This window comes from Rhopalosiphum maidis, chromosome 4 (genome assembly GCF_003676215.2).
Source record: "Rhopalosiphum maidis isolate BTI-1 chromosome 4, ASM367621v3, whole genome shotgun sequence".
Lineage (NCBI taxonomy): Eukaryota > Metazoa > Arthropoda > Insecta > Hemiptera > Aphididae > Rhopalosiphum > Rhopalosiphum maidis.
In genome coordinates, this window is record NC_040880.1 from 24341249 (window position 1) to 24358804 (window position 17556).

At 26.1% G+C, this 17556-nt stretch overlaps 1 protein-coding gene and 1 long non-coding RNA gene across 4 annotated transcripts in view; one reads left to right on the forward strand and one right to left on the reverse strand.

Annotated features, from left to right (window-relative positions):
• Nucleotides 1–17556, reverse strand: part of LOC113556224 (UDP-glucuronosyltransferase 2C1-like) — a 24776-nt gene continuing 7220 nt past the window's right edge. For both annotated transcript variants that reach the window (XM_026961056.1, XM_026961048.1), the window contains exons 4-6: nucleotides 15822–16044; nucleotides 14258–14477; nucleotides 1–636 (exon numbers count right to left, since the gene is read on the reverse strand). In XM_026961056.1, the coding sequence (XP_026816857.1) occupies nucleotides 333–636; nucleotides 14258–14477; nucleotides 15822–16044 (747 nt within the window). In that variant the 3' untranslated portion in view covers nucleotides 1–332. The remainder of the gene's footprint in view (nucleotides 637–14257; nucleotides 14478–15821; nucleotides 16045–17556) is intronic.
• Nucleotides 1926–7207, forward strand: LOC113556256. 2 transcript variants are annotated; one of them, XR_003405471.1, is made up of 3 exons: nucleotides 1926–2413; nucleotides 5120–5243; nucleotides 7191–7207. It is a non-coding gene; the product is annotated as an uncharacterized LOC113556256 (long non-coding RNA). The 2 variants fall into 2 exon arrangements; XR_003405470.1 differs by lacking the exon at nucleotides 7191–7207 and adding an exon at nucleotides 5662–5787.

A 17556-nucleotide genomic window follows, 5' to 3' on the forward strand; every position in this document is an offset into this window, starting at 1 on the left:
TTTAAGTGTATAATTGCTTCTGTATTTAGAATATAAAATTGTACATAATATGTCACATTTCACTTCTCACAAAAGTATAAAAATGGAGGTCTATTATTTTAGTCTTACGGACGAAGTTACAATTACCCGTATTCGTTTTTTATATCCATACAGGTATCTAGGTAAATATAAATATGAGTACAAATAAAATCTATTTATAAGTATATATATATAAGCAGATATAATTATATTTTATTAATAATTTGAACAGTACGCGAGAGATAACTCCCTATAAGGCTATAAAGTGGCGATGATCAGCTGTATGAGTACCTATATAAAATTATTATGTATTATCATTGTTTCTTCTTTTTGCTTTTTAGTACTTTTGAGGACTTAGCGTTGCCACCGATTATTTTCTTTAGCAAGTACGACAAGCACTTGAAATTGAGGTATGAAACGATAGCAAAAGCAACCGCGGCCACTGCTATCACGTCTAACATGTAATATTGAAACCAGTAAAGTTGGTTGGCGGTTGTACGCAGATGGGGCGCACCTTTGTGCCGGACGACGAATTCGATCCAAAATACGGCATTATCTATGATGGATATCGGGTTGTCCCACATTATCGACGATGCTTTCGCTGCCGCCTCGCCGAACCTGAAACCGAACCGTCCGTGCGTTAATGTCTGCGGTAAAGGTTTCCTATAATATGTATATGATATAGGTTGTTTTCGACATTTGTACCTATAGTCAATAAAATCGTCATACATTATATTTCGACAGATATGCAAAGTTAATATTATAACGAATTCACAACGCATTATATCACAGTATTGTGCATTTCCATTTACCTGTATAATGACCGAATTTTTATGTATGAAAAACATAATATCTGTAGGTAAGTTGTTTTATTATTTAGAATTTTTGCCATCGACTAAATAAACCTATTAATAATTGATAATTAATAACATTATATAACCAACCAGCAGTTGATTATATAATTTCCCTTTAATTATTGATAAACTTAAAAAAAGTTTTAATCTAGAAATATTTTATATTTATTATGGTAAAATGGAACGCCACATGCGCGATATTAAAGTATATGTATAGTTAAAAATTTTCAGGTGTGGGGAATGGCCCCTTTTCCCACCCGTGGGCGACATTGCGTTACACCTCATCAAGGCGACCGATCATAACTCTACTAATTAATTACCTATATCTCTCAACGAATGGATATTCATAATAACTATTCTATTTTTCGAAACCAATAGCAACCATTTAATAGCCAGGGCAATAGATTTGGTAGTGATTACGCGCGCTTGTACCTATAAACCGTAAAGGAGCGCACGATTATAACTAGGGTTCAGAAGTTGATGCATTTTGCATTTTTTTTTTTTTTGGAACTTTTTAGACGATGATTGGACAACAAATGTGTTTTATTAGCATGTGAATCTGAACAACTAATTTTTATTTTGCATTTTTTTGTATTTTTTGGTATTAATTAATTTATAAGTCATTTTTACATAATTTTCCCACATATTTAGTCATTTTAACTGATTTCACATTAGTTCGTCCTACGTGCATTGTGATGATAATGAAATCTATGCGATGTCTGTTTTTGTTCTCAAAAGTGACATCACATTGTAATATCTATGTGCCATCAAATACAGATTTAGAGAAAAATAATATTATATTGCGATATTTATATGACGTCACGCAACAGCGGTCGAGTGGTATATGTGAATACAATAAGTATAGTTTTGTAGAAGTTGTTAATTGGCATCAATTAAGTATCTGCAGTTATTAATAATATGAGTATGTGACTTCACAAAGAAGTTACAATGATTATTAATATGTGAAATTCTAAATCAGTTTATAATATACAGTCGATTCTCGGTAACTCGACATTTTCGATATCTCGAATATTTAAAATTCCCCTTCAAATAACAATAGGTAACACATAATGTTTAAATAATCTTGTTAACTCGAAAATAATTAATTTGACAAGTTTTCGATATCTCAGATTTTCTTATCCGAATTTAGTACTAAAAATAGTTTATCAAGGCGATTATTTTTCGAAAAACCCGACCAATTTAGTCAACAACATATTTGAAATTTAAACCTTGATAACTTTATACAATAGATATCAGTTTTAGTTCTATGCCGTCTGTTCGTTTAATCGTTTATCGTTTGAGTGTGACAGTCTTAATCACGAATTATAATTTAATATTTTTTTTAATATTTTAATTCGTGGTGTTAATACAGCGGTTATTATGGCTCAACAAAGAAAATTAATTATATTATCACTTGCAGAAAAAGTGAACTCACTTAAAATTATTGAAAAAGGCGAAAAAAAAACAAGACATAGCCAAAGATTTTGGAATTCCGGCGAATACATTATCTACAATAATAAAATATATAGAAGGCAATGAAGGTATGGACGATTTATTTAAACCACTAGGTATTTAAAAAAATAGAATTGAGAACAATGTTTTAAATAGACAAAAACAATTAACTTACTTTACACCATTTTTTTAATATGTAAGTAGGAATGTAAGAAAACATTTTTTATTTCTTTAATGTAAAATGATTTAAAAATAAACATACGTTTTAAAAGTTTTTGATAACTCGAAATTTTTATTAAGTCGATTTTTTTTCCCCCTTGAACTTCGAATTACCGAGAGTCGACTGTATATGTATTTAATGTAAGCATATGATATATATGAATCAATATACATCACATTATTAATGCAATTTAATAATAGGTATAAATAGATGACATTATGCCGATAACTTACTTCGAACTTTGAAATTACCACGGACTAAGATTAGTACTTATCCGATTTTATCTCACCGATTACAGTCGTCATTGTCGTGTAGTAGTGAATATTATATACCTAAATTTTATTATTTTTTTGTAATATTTTCGAAGTGTCGAAAAAAATTTTATTTAATTTTTAAGGATATTTTTTGTCATTTTTATGTCATATTTTGAGTAATTTGTTAGCTTTGATAAATTATATATAACATTTTATAGTAAAACAGAGTACAATTCAAAAAATATATTTTTATTAATTTAAAACATATATTTATAATTTTTTAAGGACATTTTTTGCACTTTTTGCATTTTTTAGGTCATTTTTGAATGTTTTTCAGGTTATCAACTTCCGAGCCCTAATTATAACTATTATAATGATTAATAAATATATTTTATACATTTGTCCCAGTGATGTTTTCAGGTGGGTCGCCACCCCACCTATTGTTTGATAGGTATATTACTGATATTAGGCAGAGCCTAACTTAGGAGATATGGGCCCGGGGCAATATAATTTTAGGAACCTTTAATATTTGTTAAATGTAATTTAAAAAAGACAGTGAACATTAAAATAATATAGAACTTGCATTAATGAACAAAAATTAGTTTTTAATAATTGTATATTTGTATAATATTTAAATATATGATTATTAACTAAGTTTACTGATAAACATCATATAAATGATGTCTAACAAAAGTAATAATATACAATTTCACAGTGCCACATTAATATTTAATCATCAACAGGGGGCCAGGGCTGCAGCCACCCTACCCCCCCAAACATAATTTTGGCTCTGGTAAACGTTAATTTTTATATCCAGTAGTATCGCTAGCTATTAATTATTATTTATTATATAGCAAATATAAATTATCTACGTGAGTACCTTATAATATAAAAAAAAAATTATAAATCACCCCTCCCCAATCATTACCCCTAGCAGAAAGTTCATACAAAACTATTACTTTATTTATTTGATTATTTCTATTTAAATAAATTATTACCATAAGCGGCTTAGCTTTGGCGCTATTTAATTATGTATCTATTATATCTACATTTTGTCTTTAATATTAAATTATTAAATTATGTCAGTGGAGCCAGTGGCATGCTTAGCGTATGGGTGTAGAAATACAAGAAATATGTTTACCCGAGCCTTGTGCCCTTGTTCCAAACACTACTTTTTAAACTTTTTTATAATTTTTATAATTTATTTTTTTTTTTAATAAGGGTAGATACTACCTATTCAAACTCAAGCCAATTCCAAAAAACCGTGTATGTCAGCAATATATTTGATTCGCATAAAATGGCGGTCGGCTTGCGCCTATTATCAATTTTACTCTTATCGTGTAAATACGTTCTGATAAGTAACATTTAATTTTCTAAATAAAATAAATGTAAACAATTTTAATTTAAAATAACTTATTTAGGTAGTTAATAAATAATATTTAGGCAGTAGTAGTTAAAAATTGTTTCATTTTAATAATTTTTAATTTTTTTTTATCACTAAATGAAATTGTTTCTCTATATTTTGTCTATTTGAATTATTGAGGTGAATGTATATACGATTTTGGATTAAACACTGAATAGTGAACAATCTCTGTTGAAATAATAAGATGTTCGATATGTGGTGTCTGTGTATTTGTTTCTTGAATATTTATTTTTCATTTAACAGGCCGTCTACGTGCACGTTTTTAAAGTGTTTTCCATCATTTGTACGGCATTAAAAAGATTACCTGATGGAGTCTTAAGATTGCCTTTACTAACAAAGTATATTCAATTTGAATTTTCTGGTGACTTAGGACTACCTACTAATTGGAGATACTTTTGCTTGCAAACCGCTTATTGCTACATACTGTACGATCTCAGCGATAGTTTTATGTGGTCCTATGACCCTCGGTTTTTTTGTCATGCTCTATCCTTTTTGTTCTGTTTATGGTTTAGGACTTACATACGTATTATATTAAACTTGTTTCTAAATAGAACAGACATGTCAAACGTGTGGCTCTCGACCTTTTTTTTTACGATTCATTAACTCTAGATCATTGAAAAATTAAAAGAATATCAACACTCTATTTTCCATTGATTTTAATAAATGAATAAAAGCTGGACTATTTAAGTGGTTAAAGATGCAGAAGCTTGAATTTTAAGTGGCATATATGTTGGAACTACAATCAACTGGCTTGCTATGACACTTGGAGTGTAAAACTGTGTGATAATTGAATATTTTAATATGACTAAGGATTGTTTAGAAAGTTATATAGTAATAATTGATTAAATTAAATTTAACATTAATATTAATGCATTTTTTAAATAAATTTTATTGCTAGATTTATTACCAGCCCAATGTGTGTCACAATATTTAACTAGCTGGCGTTGCACTTGCTACATAACAATAACTTGAATACAATTATGGCGTAATTAATTGGACTTGTACTAAGAATTTAAATACAGGTATATATTTCATATTTTATGTATAATAATTATTTTAAATTTACAACAAATATTTTTAACTATCATTTTTATAATATTTAAATTAGACAAAAAGTTTTATTATTGAAAATAAATGATGTATATTAGTGATACTCTTATTGATTAAAAGTAGAGTTTATAACTCCGATCACAAGATTGATGAAATATTTGACCGTGAACATTGATTAATAATTCATTTATGACAAAATAAAATTGGTTGCACAAACATAAGACTACTCAATAGCAGATACAATAGAATTATTCTAATATTTAAATGACTGCATTTAAAATTAATTAATTTAAATTATCATATAATTAAATATTACAATATATCTAAATAATAAATATGTCAGTATAACAGTTATACATGTTCTATATTAAAATTGTTTTTGAATTTAAGATGAAACAGCCAGAAAATGTATTGAAGCAATTAACAGAAAATTCTGATTTTGATTTTTAAAAATATCAAAATTTTATTTTGCATATATTTGCATTTTGCATATTTTACTATTTTAATAATTTTAAATACATATTTTCTATGTTTTTTTTGTTTTTGATGCAAAATACTGTCATTTTATATTTTATTAACTAGATCTAATCTAATTTTATTTATCTGTATTTTATATTCAACATATACAAACAAATTATCACTTATTTATTATTGAGAATTCATTACCGTTACATAGAGTAAGGTACTTATTTAAATATAATTTTTGATAACCCTCGTCGATTGTAACAATCATACTATATGTACAGTGAAACCTCTGAATAGCGGACACTCTCGGTCACCAAAATTTTATCAGGTTATTTAGGGGGGATATATTTTTAAAATTAATTTGTATAATAATGTACTATGTATGTAGGTATGTATGTATAATGTTACTACTTATTATTTATCATAAATTATTACATTTTTATATTTTTATAAATCATTATTATTGAAAGTATATTTTTACAATCAAAATCAAAATCATGTACATGTATTATTAAATTATTTTTGTTTGAAAAAATCGGTGAGCTTTGTCTGTTTATAATTATACATACCATCTGTGCAATCTCAACAGTAATACAAGAGTATATACAAATGTGAATAAGCATTATTTTCAAAATAAAGATTAGGGACTTAACATTATTTTAAAAACTCCCTATTAAAATAATGTCTGTTATTCAAAGAGTCCGCTATTCGGAGGTTTTTCTATTGAAAAAAAACATCCACTATTAGTAGGTGTTTGCTATTGAGAGGTGTCCATTAGTGGAGGTTTCACTGTACATATATATAATTGTGATTAATATATACGTAATATATAACATTATAGAATTAAAAATTAATAATATATATAAAAAAGAGCTTATAATATTTATAAACACTCAAGCATTGTGAATAATTTGTACTAATTGTAAACATTTAAGAAACTAAGTTTATATATTATAGCATTGATTATAAATACTAGTATTTATTTAATCAATGGTTATAGTTATATTACTAATGTTATGTTATGTACAGGACTCGTATTTTATAGCATTTGCTAATTATTGTAGGATATAGATAAAAATAGCAGAGTGAGCTATACATTTGTTTTATGCACCAGGGACTACAAATATGAAATTTTATAATGCTATTTTCTACATATTTGAAGTATTTTAGGTTTTTAGTACTATTTTTCAAGTTTTGTTGCTATTTTTGGTTAATTTGCATAATATAACGTTTTATTTTGTATTTTCATAAATCTAGTTTGTATTATGTGGTATGAAAATTATAAAAATGTTATAATTTATTTTAATCATTTTTTTTATTCAATACTTATGTAAAATACCCATATTTTTGTTCATTTTGAAACATTTAATCTTACAGTGTAACTCAAGTAAAATAATTTAATATATTATTTAATTAATAAATAATAATTTATTCTATTTTATTCTTATTTCCAGATAAATTTGAATAGTCACCATGCTTAATTTAAATAATTTTAGTAATTAAAAAGTGTAAACAAACATTAGTTTTTAATTAATTATAAATGTAGTTATTAATTCATTAATAATCTTTAGTTAATAAATATAAGTTTTTTTAAATTATGAACAGAATACATTTTTATTTTTGCTATTTTTTTATGTTTTTAGGGCATATTATAGCACTTATTTAATTTATTTTTAGTGCTATAAAATCTAAGCCCTGGACTCATATATAATTAAAGAAGTTCACAATGATAAAGATATTGTTAACTTATTTAATGAATACTGTTTTAATACATAAGTCTCTAATGATATAATTTGACCACAAGTCATTTAAATCAATAAAATTGAATTAAAACAAATAAATATTTTTAATTTACTTAAATTAGTTATAAAATAGCAACCGGCCATAATGAAATCTCTGCAATATTCTTAAAAGAGCATATATTTTATTCTTAATCTAGTCTAGTTATTACTTTTTCTTTAATATTGTCATTTGATATTTTTTGCCAGTACAATAGAAATGCTTATTTATAACCCCGAATTAAATAGAAAAAAATATCTTTCTGAACAAATACTCATTACTTTTGACATTTCACAAGGAGATTATTTATCACCAATATTATTTTGTTATTTTATTAATGATATATATCTTATGTTATTAATCATTCTACAATTTTACTATTGTCTGACAATGCAAAAATATTAGTTCTATTAATAATGATACATAACTAAAACTACAGTTAGATTTATTTATCACGAGTATTAACAGTACACAATCTTGGGGTAAACTCTAAACTTCTCTCATTTTTATTAGAAATAAAGCATTTAAAAAGCTAAGTGTTTTAAGACACTTGTACAAATAATCTAACATTCATATTTAGTAATGCAAATATAAAATTTTAAATTATTTTATCAAATCATCATACAATCAATGTTTTGTTCATGGAGCATCTCATTCTATTATAATTTTATAATCATTTTTATTATAATATATACAGTTGATAGAACAGCAATTTACACAATTAAAATTGAAAATCTATACAAATTTAAAATTACATAATAATTTGATTGATTGTCCTGGACTAATGCAAATTATAAATTTTAAAATAAATTCAATCAACTGGGCACTGGCAATATTTTAATTTATTTTATACAAAGTATTCTTACACAAATTAAATAAAAAATTCATCAGCCAAAATTTTAATGTCTATTGGTAGTTCTGTAAAAATTACTGATTTTTTTTTTGATAAATCTATATAACACATAATTAAATTCAAATACATAATGAATAATTTATTTTTATTTTGTTTTCTTCCCTCTCTTAGAAATATTGTATGATATTTATGTATAATTATGTATATTTTTTCTGGTTTGTATATTTATTGATGTTATTGTTATATCATAATATTGATGATGTATATAGTATATTAGTATATATATCAGTGGTTCTCAAAATGTGGGAGATCCTCAGCATCAGACAGTGAGTTTACGACTAAACATTTTTGCATCATCAGCAAAAAGTAAGCTATTAGAATAGTCGATAAAAATAATTATATAATTAATAATTAAATTTAACAGAAAAGAAAAGAAGTGATAACCTTGTGGAATGCCTGAAGTGACGTCAATCTCTTCATATATATAATTATTTATTTTAACAAATTATACACATTGAGAAATATAGGATGAAAACCAAGATAATAAAGGATTAGAGAAGACAATTTTTTTTATTTTGAAGTTAATAAACTAATCAATACTATTGAAAGTCTTTTCAAGGTCAGTAAAAATAATATCAGTTTGAGTACTGTTTAAAATGAATAAAATTGGTCAATGTTGATTTATTACTTCTAAAACTATGTTGTGAAATAAGTAACTTTTTAAAAATAGGAGTTAGTTTATATGATTAATAATTTTAGAAATGATTTTGAAGTAAAAGATATAGGTCAATAATTAAAGACTAGAGATTTTGAACCTTTTTTAAAAATAGGTTTTATAAAAGTAGATTTCCAATAAGAGAGAACAATTCCTAGGTTTAAACTGTTTAAAGAAAGAGTAAAAATTGTATGCAAGAAAGAAGTAAGGATAAAACTTCAATGATACAAGAATAAGAAAATATACCGTCAGGACCAGTAGACGTTTTATTAGCTGATTCATCTAATTCGTTAATATCAATTATACTATTATTAATAACATCAACTGATTCAATAACAGGAAGTGAGTAATCAGAGAGAGATATGTTTTGTTTTTAATAATATGAGCTTATAATAAATAATGATTATTAATTATTTCTTATTGCATCATGAATAATCATATTCTATTAATATCAAAGCTAGGTTATGTACAATAAAAAATTATGAAATATGAAAAAATAATATTTTAGAATTTATTCAACTTAAAATATTTATTTTGAAAAAATTGATCACAAAATATAATATTATTAAGCATTTTACTATCAGTTTTGAAAAATATTGCTAGAAAATTTTTCAAAAAATTATCATAATTTAGGAACTTCACTTTTAACTTGGTACATTCTTTGAAATAATTTATATGAAATTTTGTATTTAATGTCATGTATAAAACATACATTATTATTATATTGATACTTTATGTAAAATGTTTTTATTTATTTTTTTTTAATAAATGAATACCATTTGAATGTACTCGGGAATAGAAAAATTAAATTTATTAAATCAATAAGGTAAAATAAAATAAAAATTAAAACTACCTAATATTAAATTAAGATATTTTATGTACTTGCATTATGCACTGATAGAATTTTAACATTAATGACACATTATTATTTAAAATTGATATTTCCTAGGATGTAGTCCTAATCAGTTATTTGTAAGTATGCTTAAGTATACCTAACCGTTTGCTAAATATGTGGCAGCTTTAAGGATGCTTTTGTCATCAACCCTGCCTCTTCACATCCGTTCAATTATTTAAATTAATAACACATTAAATTAACTCCAACAATGTAATTAATGTTATTAATTATTATAAAATATATTTATTTATCAAATATAATATAATACTTATAAATTAAAATTATAGCTTATAGCAGGGGTGGCCAACCAGTCGATCACGACTCCCTTTCGTATTTTCTTGAATTTTTGAATTTTTTTTGTAAATTTGTTTATCTTTATATCAACGAATATAAAAATTATACTTAGAAAATGCAATAAATAACTATGAAAAACGAGATTATACACAGATATTAAATAAAAGAAGTGTAACACGCATGTATATATATAATATAAATATTTTTTATTTTATTGACAACCTTTTTTTTTTTTTTTGGTCGATCGCAACCACCTAGAAAATCTTGGAGGTCGATCGCAAGTTTATTAAAGTGGCTTATAGAATACTCTACAATTATTGTTTGAACCTTACTTTTTCATTTCTATTTATTTTTTTCTAAATCTAATGCCATCAGTCCTGTGGTTTAAAATCCATCTTTTAACATAATTTTCAGGGTTCCATATTCAATGGTGGACCATTTATGTTAATCAGCATTAGATTTGAAATATTATGAATAGTTAATTTTGAGCGCATATCAATGCAAATAATATTCATCAAGCTAAATCTACGTTTGCATTCTGCTGTATGGAACGTTTTTATCAAGTTATTTATTTTATTTAGCTGTTCAATTTTATTGATTTCTTTATTGATTAATATTCTTAATCCTCTTTATGTTTTTTCTTTATTTAAAAGAAATCTGTTACAAAATTGTTTTACTTCTTCCTCGCCAAAATGAATATTTATATCAGTAGGCCATATTTTTTTTTTTATTTAACATTTGAATATCCAGAATGATTAGTTTACCTTCTTCATTTTAATCTTATAATCATTATAATGTTTAAGTTGTCTATGATTCTTCTTGTACTTAATGAATTGGTTTTTATTGATATCTACTAATTTAATATTATTACATAAAGGCAATCACGATTGATAGCTTTTAAAGAATCATTACACTGATAGCTCTTTTAATTTTGTTATTAGATTGTGTTCAAATTATATCACGACTTTGTAAATCTAAAGACAAATGAGATAATTCAGACAACACATCACACTTAAGTGCCAAATCTGAAAGAAATTATAAGCTTTTGAACCGTTTACTATGACCTTTATACTTGGATTTAGTTTTTTTTATCACGATACTTATCCTCAGAAGCTTCTTTAAGGTGCTTGTATAAAGCTGGATACATCTTTCAAACCACTTTTATGGTTTTATAGCTGCTACTTGCTAGCAACCCAACAAACATCATTTAAACTTATATAATACAAATTTTATTCGTTTTGGTTCTTAGTTGATTGTCTATACAAAGAATATAATGTATTAAGAAAATATCTATTTGAAATGATATATTGCTATAATATTTTTTAATACATCATTAATTGCCAATTCTAATCCATGATTAATACAATCCAACCAAATATTAATGAATATTTTTCTTTTAAATGTGAAGCAACTCCATTAGTTTTTCCTAAAAAAATTATATCCAATGTTCTTTTAAATAAATATCAGTAAATCCATGTTTATGTAAACATTCAAGTGGTTTATGATGTTTATAGATGTTTGACTTTCCAATTCAATTAAATCCAAAAGTATAAAAATATTTGAATCATATGATATGTGAGACCTATGTCAATAATCTCATCAGAGTATAATAATTAATAATATTATTATTTTTACTTTTTTGATTATTAATTAAGTTAGTATGGTAATTGAAATGAAAAAAGTCTGAATTTTTAAAACTTCAAGAGTTTTTGTCAAATAGGAAAATGATAAAAATGTTACTCAGTTATATTGAATAGGTGGATAATTAAGCTAGATTTAACATAAAATATTATTGAGAGAGATCCAATATCACACCCAAGCGGTGTAACGATTTGAATCCATAAAAACGTCGGCGTAAACAGTCCCAAAATTTCTATTTTTTAACTTTTCCCCAAAACTATTATAGCTAAAAAGTTGGTTGATAGCTCATAAAAAGGAATTATCAAATAGATACAAAATGTGTGATTAAAAATTTTCAAAAAAAATTATTTAATTTTTCACAGTTAACAAAAATAGTTATTTTTGCTAGTTTTTCATGTCATGTAGCATGGTAGATTACCGAAACTGGAGAACAGATTTTATTAATTGGAGTCTTGTTAGAGTCATATTAACTAGGATAAGTGCTGTGAAGATTTTCAGAACTTTAGCTTTTTTAGTTAATTCACTATACATTTAAAAAAAAATTAAAACACATTTTATCGGGTATTTTTTTTTTTATGTTTTTCAGCTTTATAGCTTTGTAGTGAGTTAACGATTGAAGATAAAGTTCTGAACTTCACAACACTTGTCCTAGCCAATGTGAATCTAACAAGACCCCAAATAACAAAATCTGTTCTCCAGTTTAATAATGTGTCAGTGTCATTAATGTTAAAATTCTATCAGTGCACTTTATCTTCAATCGTTAACTCACTACATAGCTATAAAGCTGATTACATAAAAAAAATACCCAATAAAATGTATTTTAATTTTTTTTGAAGCTCTGTAGTGAATTAACTATAAAAGATAAAGTTCTGAAAATCTTCACTGCACTTCTCCTAGCCAATGTGAATCTAATAAGATCCCAAATAACAAAATCCGCTCTCCGGTTTCAGAAATCTATCTCATTAAATGAAAACGAAAATAAAATACATTATACATACATATTACATAAAATTAATAAATTTCTAAAAATTGAAAATCAAGAAAGTTTAAATGCCAATCTCTGACTCAGCAAGCATTTTTTTTTTCAAAAACAAATAATATATATCTTTTTATAGGATTTTTTAAAAATATTTTGATATTTATTGTTTTAGTAAACCTAATTAACATACCATATATATATATATGTATTGTGTACTTACCGTTTATTCAATATTTATTTAAAATACTTATATATATGTTGAAACTAACAAATAAATGTAATGATTCTTTAGTAATGAGAAAATGTACCTAATAGCTATGATAAATAAATTAGATTTTTAAATTACCCTTTTATTTGATGTCAAAACAACAATGTATGCTATATTAAGTATGTATCTTTGGTAAATATTTGAACATTTACACAGGAATGTCATTTCAATGTTTTTGTTGGTACCAAAATGTTTGTAAGTCGTTTAAAATCATTACCAAGCCACAATCATGAGCATTTTTTTTTTTGTATGAAGGAGAGTGGGGTAAAGTATAGATTTATACTTTCTATGTCTGCTTCTTTTTATTTACCTTTTCTGCCTATAGGCAAGGGCGCCCACAAAGGGAGGCAGGGAGGGGACAACTCCTCCTTAGCTTTCCTGCTAGTTAAAATAATTATATCCAAATTAAATATTCTGAAATTCCAAAAATCATTATTGGTACCAAGGTGTATTGTCGTATTGATATTTGATATAGGTAATCATATAGTCGGTAGGAAAATATTTCTTTTTTTAAAGATTGTGAATTTTATCCAACTTTGAAGAGAAGTATTATTATTTATAAAACCATTCCACCAACAACTTGTAGTATAGAAAGGACATTCAGCACATTACTTCGTATTAAAACCTTGTTACGTTCACCTATGTGTGAGAACCATTTCGGTTCTCTTGGACCTCCCTCAGATACAACTTTGGCTATCCCCCCTGAAATTTCACATGGGGGCGCCCTTGCCTAAAGGTTAGGTAAACTATATATGATTAGCCATCATTATCCTACACCCTCATTATGAACTTCCCCCCACTAAAGCTAAAACGTATGACGTAGTCGTATACCTTATATGTTTACATATAAATAGCACTTTTTTCATGTCGCCTTGTTACCTATATTATTAGTATGGGTAAACATTGTTGAAATTCTGGTTTTCTTTAAATAATCCATACAAATTTGTTTTTCAAAAAGAAAAATATCACTACACATTATGATTACAAGACCATTATTTGTCGCTTTCTTGGATATCTAACAATGGGGGAGTAGGTACCTACCTAAAATATTAATCATATAGGTAGTATATTATTAGTAATAAACGAGCGCACTTCACCTTGGATTTCGCAAAATTTGTTGAAGTTTTGTTCCGAAAGCCTCTGCAGTCAGTTCAAAGTAGGGCACGTATAAAGCGAATCCCCTACTCTCAGCTTCCATCGAATTGTGCGTCTGGTCACCGAATACTGGTATAGACAGCATTGGCACGCCGTGATAGATGGCCTCGATCAGGCTGAGTATGCCGCCGTGCGTGATAAACAGCCGGCAGTTGGGGTGACCTAAAAAAAGGGTTAATAGTATATAAATACTACAATATTATAGTAGGTACCTTATGGGTGTATCCCTGATTGTAAGCTTCCGATTTTAACGACCTGTTAAGATTAACTCGCCCGAGTCTGTACTAACTTTGTTTGTACATTATAGTTGTATTAAATCAATATAATATAATATTTATTTTATAATATGAAGATACATATTTAAAAGAATTATGTACCTATATAAATTCTGATAAATAATTAAAATAAAAAACAAAAAGTTATTAAATTAAGGTAATTTAAGACGAATTCTGGAAATTATCTTATAGGTACGTATGCAAGAAGTATTAAAACTCCGTTGATACGTATTAATATTGTATGTATCTGGTCCGTAAAATAGTATATTAATTTTAATGAAAGTTAAAAATACTATTTTCGGCTATCTTCGGTGATTCTAATTACATATCTTTATTTTAATTTAAATTATAAACTCACATAGAACAGCAAACCAAATTGCCTGACCTAAGTCCAAGAGGTTAGATTAAATGTTCTGTATAAACTTTTAACATAATAAACGATATAATAATTATTATAATCATCAAAAATATATCATCATCGTATTTTTGATACCTATTGTAAATTGATAACTGTAACTGTAATTTGTATTTTATATGAGTTAATTAATGCGTATAAAGGTTAGTAGGTTAGCTAATCATACGAGATATACTAAAGTCACATAATGTAATTTATATTTTAGAGTAGGGTGACCAGATGTCCCGTTTAAAACGAGATTGTCCCTTTTTTGATCATCATGTCCCGTTGTCCCAATAAACTTTGAACGGGACGCTTTTTATCCCGTTTTTAGATGATGGTCCCGTTTTAATCCCGTTTTTACATATTATTACATTATATTTTTAAAATAAATTGATCTATGAAACAAATCTAATATAGTTGTACAACCAAATGTATAAATAAAAGATAACAGTTTTTGTAATTCAAGAATTAAGGACCGATGCTAATGAACTATTAAATTAGCAATAGTGTTTAATAATAAAAAAAAATTTTCCTTATTGTTCGAAAAAAATTGTATTAGTTTTGAACTGCATACAATTGTATTGATTAATGATACTAAACAAATAAATATTTCTAAACATTCGAATACCTTTATTATTTAGGTTTGGTTAATTAACTCAAAAGGGTAAAGTAACAATAATAATTTTTTGAGTGGTGGGGGAGGTGTAACAACTATCCTGTTTTTTTATTTTTTTTAAATGGTCACCTTATTCTAGAATGCCCCCTTCCAAAAAATAAAATAAAAATTTGTTACTTATAGAAATTGTAGATATGTTTTGATATTTGCATGCATACCCAATATATCGTTTTGCGGGAACCATTTCTTGACCTGGACGTTTTTCGGCAGGTTAGGCAGCTGATCATCTTCCCATTTCCATAGAACCGTTTGCTTGAGTTTGGCTAATTCCGACAACAGAAGCGATACTGTTTCTCGCGGCATTTTTGACGACTTGACTACCGAACCCAAACTAAAATAGATTACTCCGTGTTCAGCTGAGTCCAAAATGGTTTTTAGATCCTAAAAAAGTATAGTTATGAAAGGTTTGCAAAAATGATTTTTTTTAGGGCCAAGTATAATAATAATAATATTGAACGTATAACAAACTATATATTTTATTTATTTTTGATTTACCAATATTATTATAATATAATTACTAGTTAATTAATAGTTAATATATAGTTTTTTATTTAAACTATTAAAATAGATATATTCAAATTAAATAATAATTATTTAAATAAATTTGATGTGATATTTATATTATAATATTATTTCTATAGGACTACACTTTTATTGGTTATGGTAAGTCCTCATTTGATCCAATAAATAATAATAGGTTTGTAAATCGTAATTGACAGTTTTTTTTTTAATAAATAGTGATCCCCATTACCTATTGTTCTTAATTTTGCACACAAACAATAAATGCCATGTTATGAATTTGAATCTACAATAACGTGTATTATAATACGTTAAGATTAAACGCGCATTAAATTCCGGTTCTTAAACCAGATTTAGTTTGTGATTCCATCAACAACTCTAATCTTAATATAATGTCACGTCCTGCACATATGAATAAATGTTAAATACTTAGTTTTAAACCTGATTATCACTAGAGAAAAATGTTATTTAGTAGGTACAAAATTCGCAAAGAAATACTCAATCAAACGTAGTCCGTTAGACTTCCATTTAAACAAATTAGTAGATTCAACAATTTGTTTTAAAACTAAACGAATCTGCTTAATCTCTCACCAGAGGTGGCAAAAGGGGAGGGAGAAGGGTCATTGTTCCCCTGGAAATTTTGAACTGTATGTACTTTAATATCACGCATTTGGAATTTCATTTTACTATAATAAATAGGTGAGTAATATTATAGGATATAAATCATATAATCAACAGTTATGTTATTAACCAACAATTAATAGGTTTATTTTACCTAAAAACAACGACGGCAGTGACAACAATTTACTAGAAATATAGCAATTTGTAGTAGACACATAGATTGTCGAGTAAATTAATTAAAATTTGTATTTAGATTATTTATTGTTTTTGAAATTGCTAACGGATATTCCCGTGATGTTAATCACATTTATATTATATCGTGAAAACGCGGCCCAGACCTCCATCAATTATAGTCGTCTGCTCACTGGCCACTTTTTTTAGCAGGTGCAATTTTGCTTAAAACAAAATGTTGGCACATGACCCACCCCCGCAAAAAAGGTACTTCCGGAGCACACATTGGGTGTGCCCATAGGGGAAGAGTTGAGTTTATTATCATAATTAGGGCTGTGAATTTAATGCATTAAAAAAACCTTCAAAAATGCATTTAAAATGCCAAAAAGTATGGTATAAAATGCACTTAGAATGATTTTAAAATTTATATTGATATTAGTATATTATATGCATAAAAGTGTATTTATTTAATAAAAATAAAAATTTTATAAAAAAATTGATCGATTCTTTAATAATGCTATTCGCTTGAAACGATTGAAAAAATTTTTTAAAAGGTTTTTAAATATGTTAATTGAAGAAATT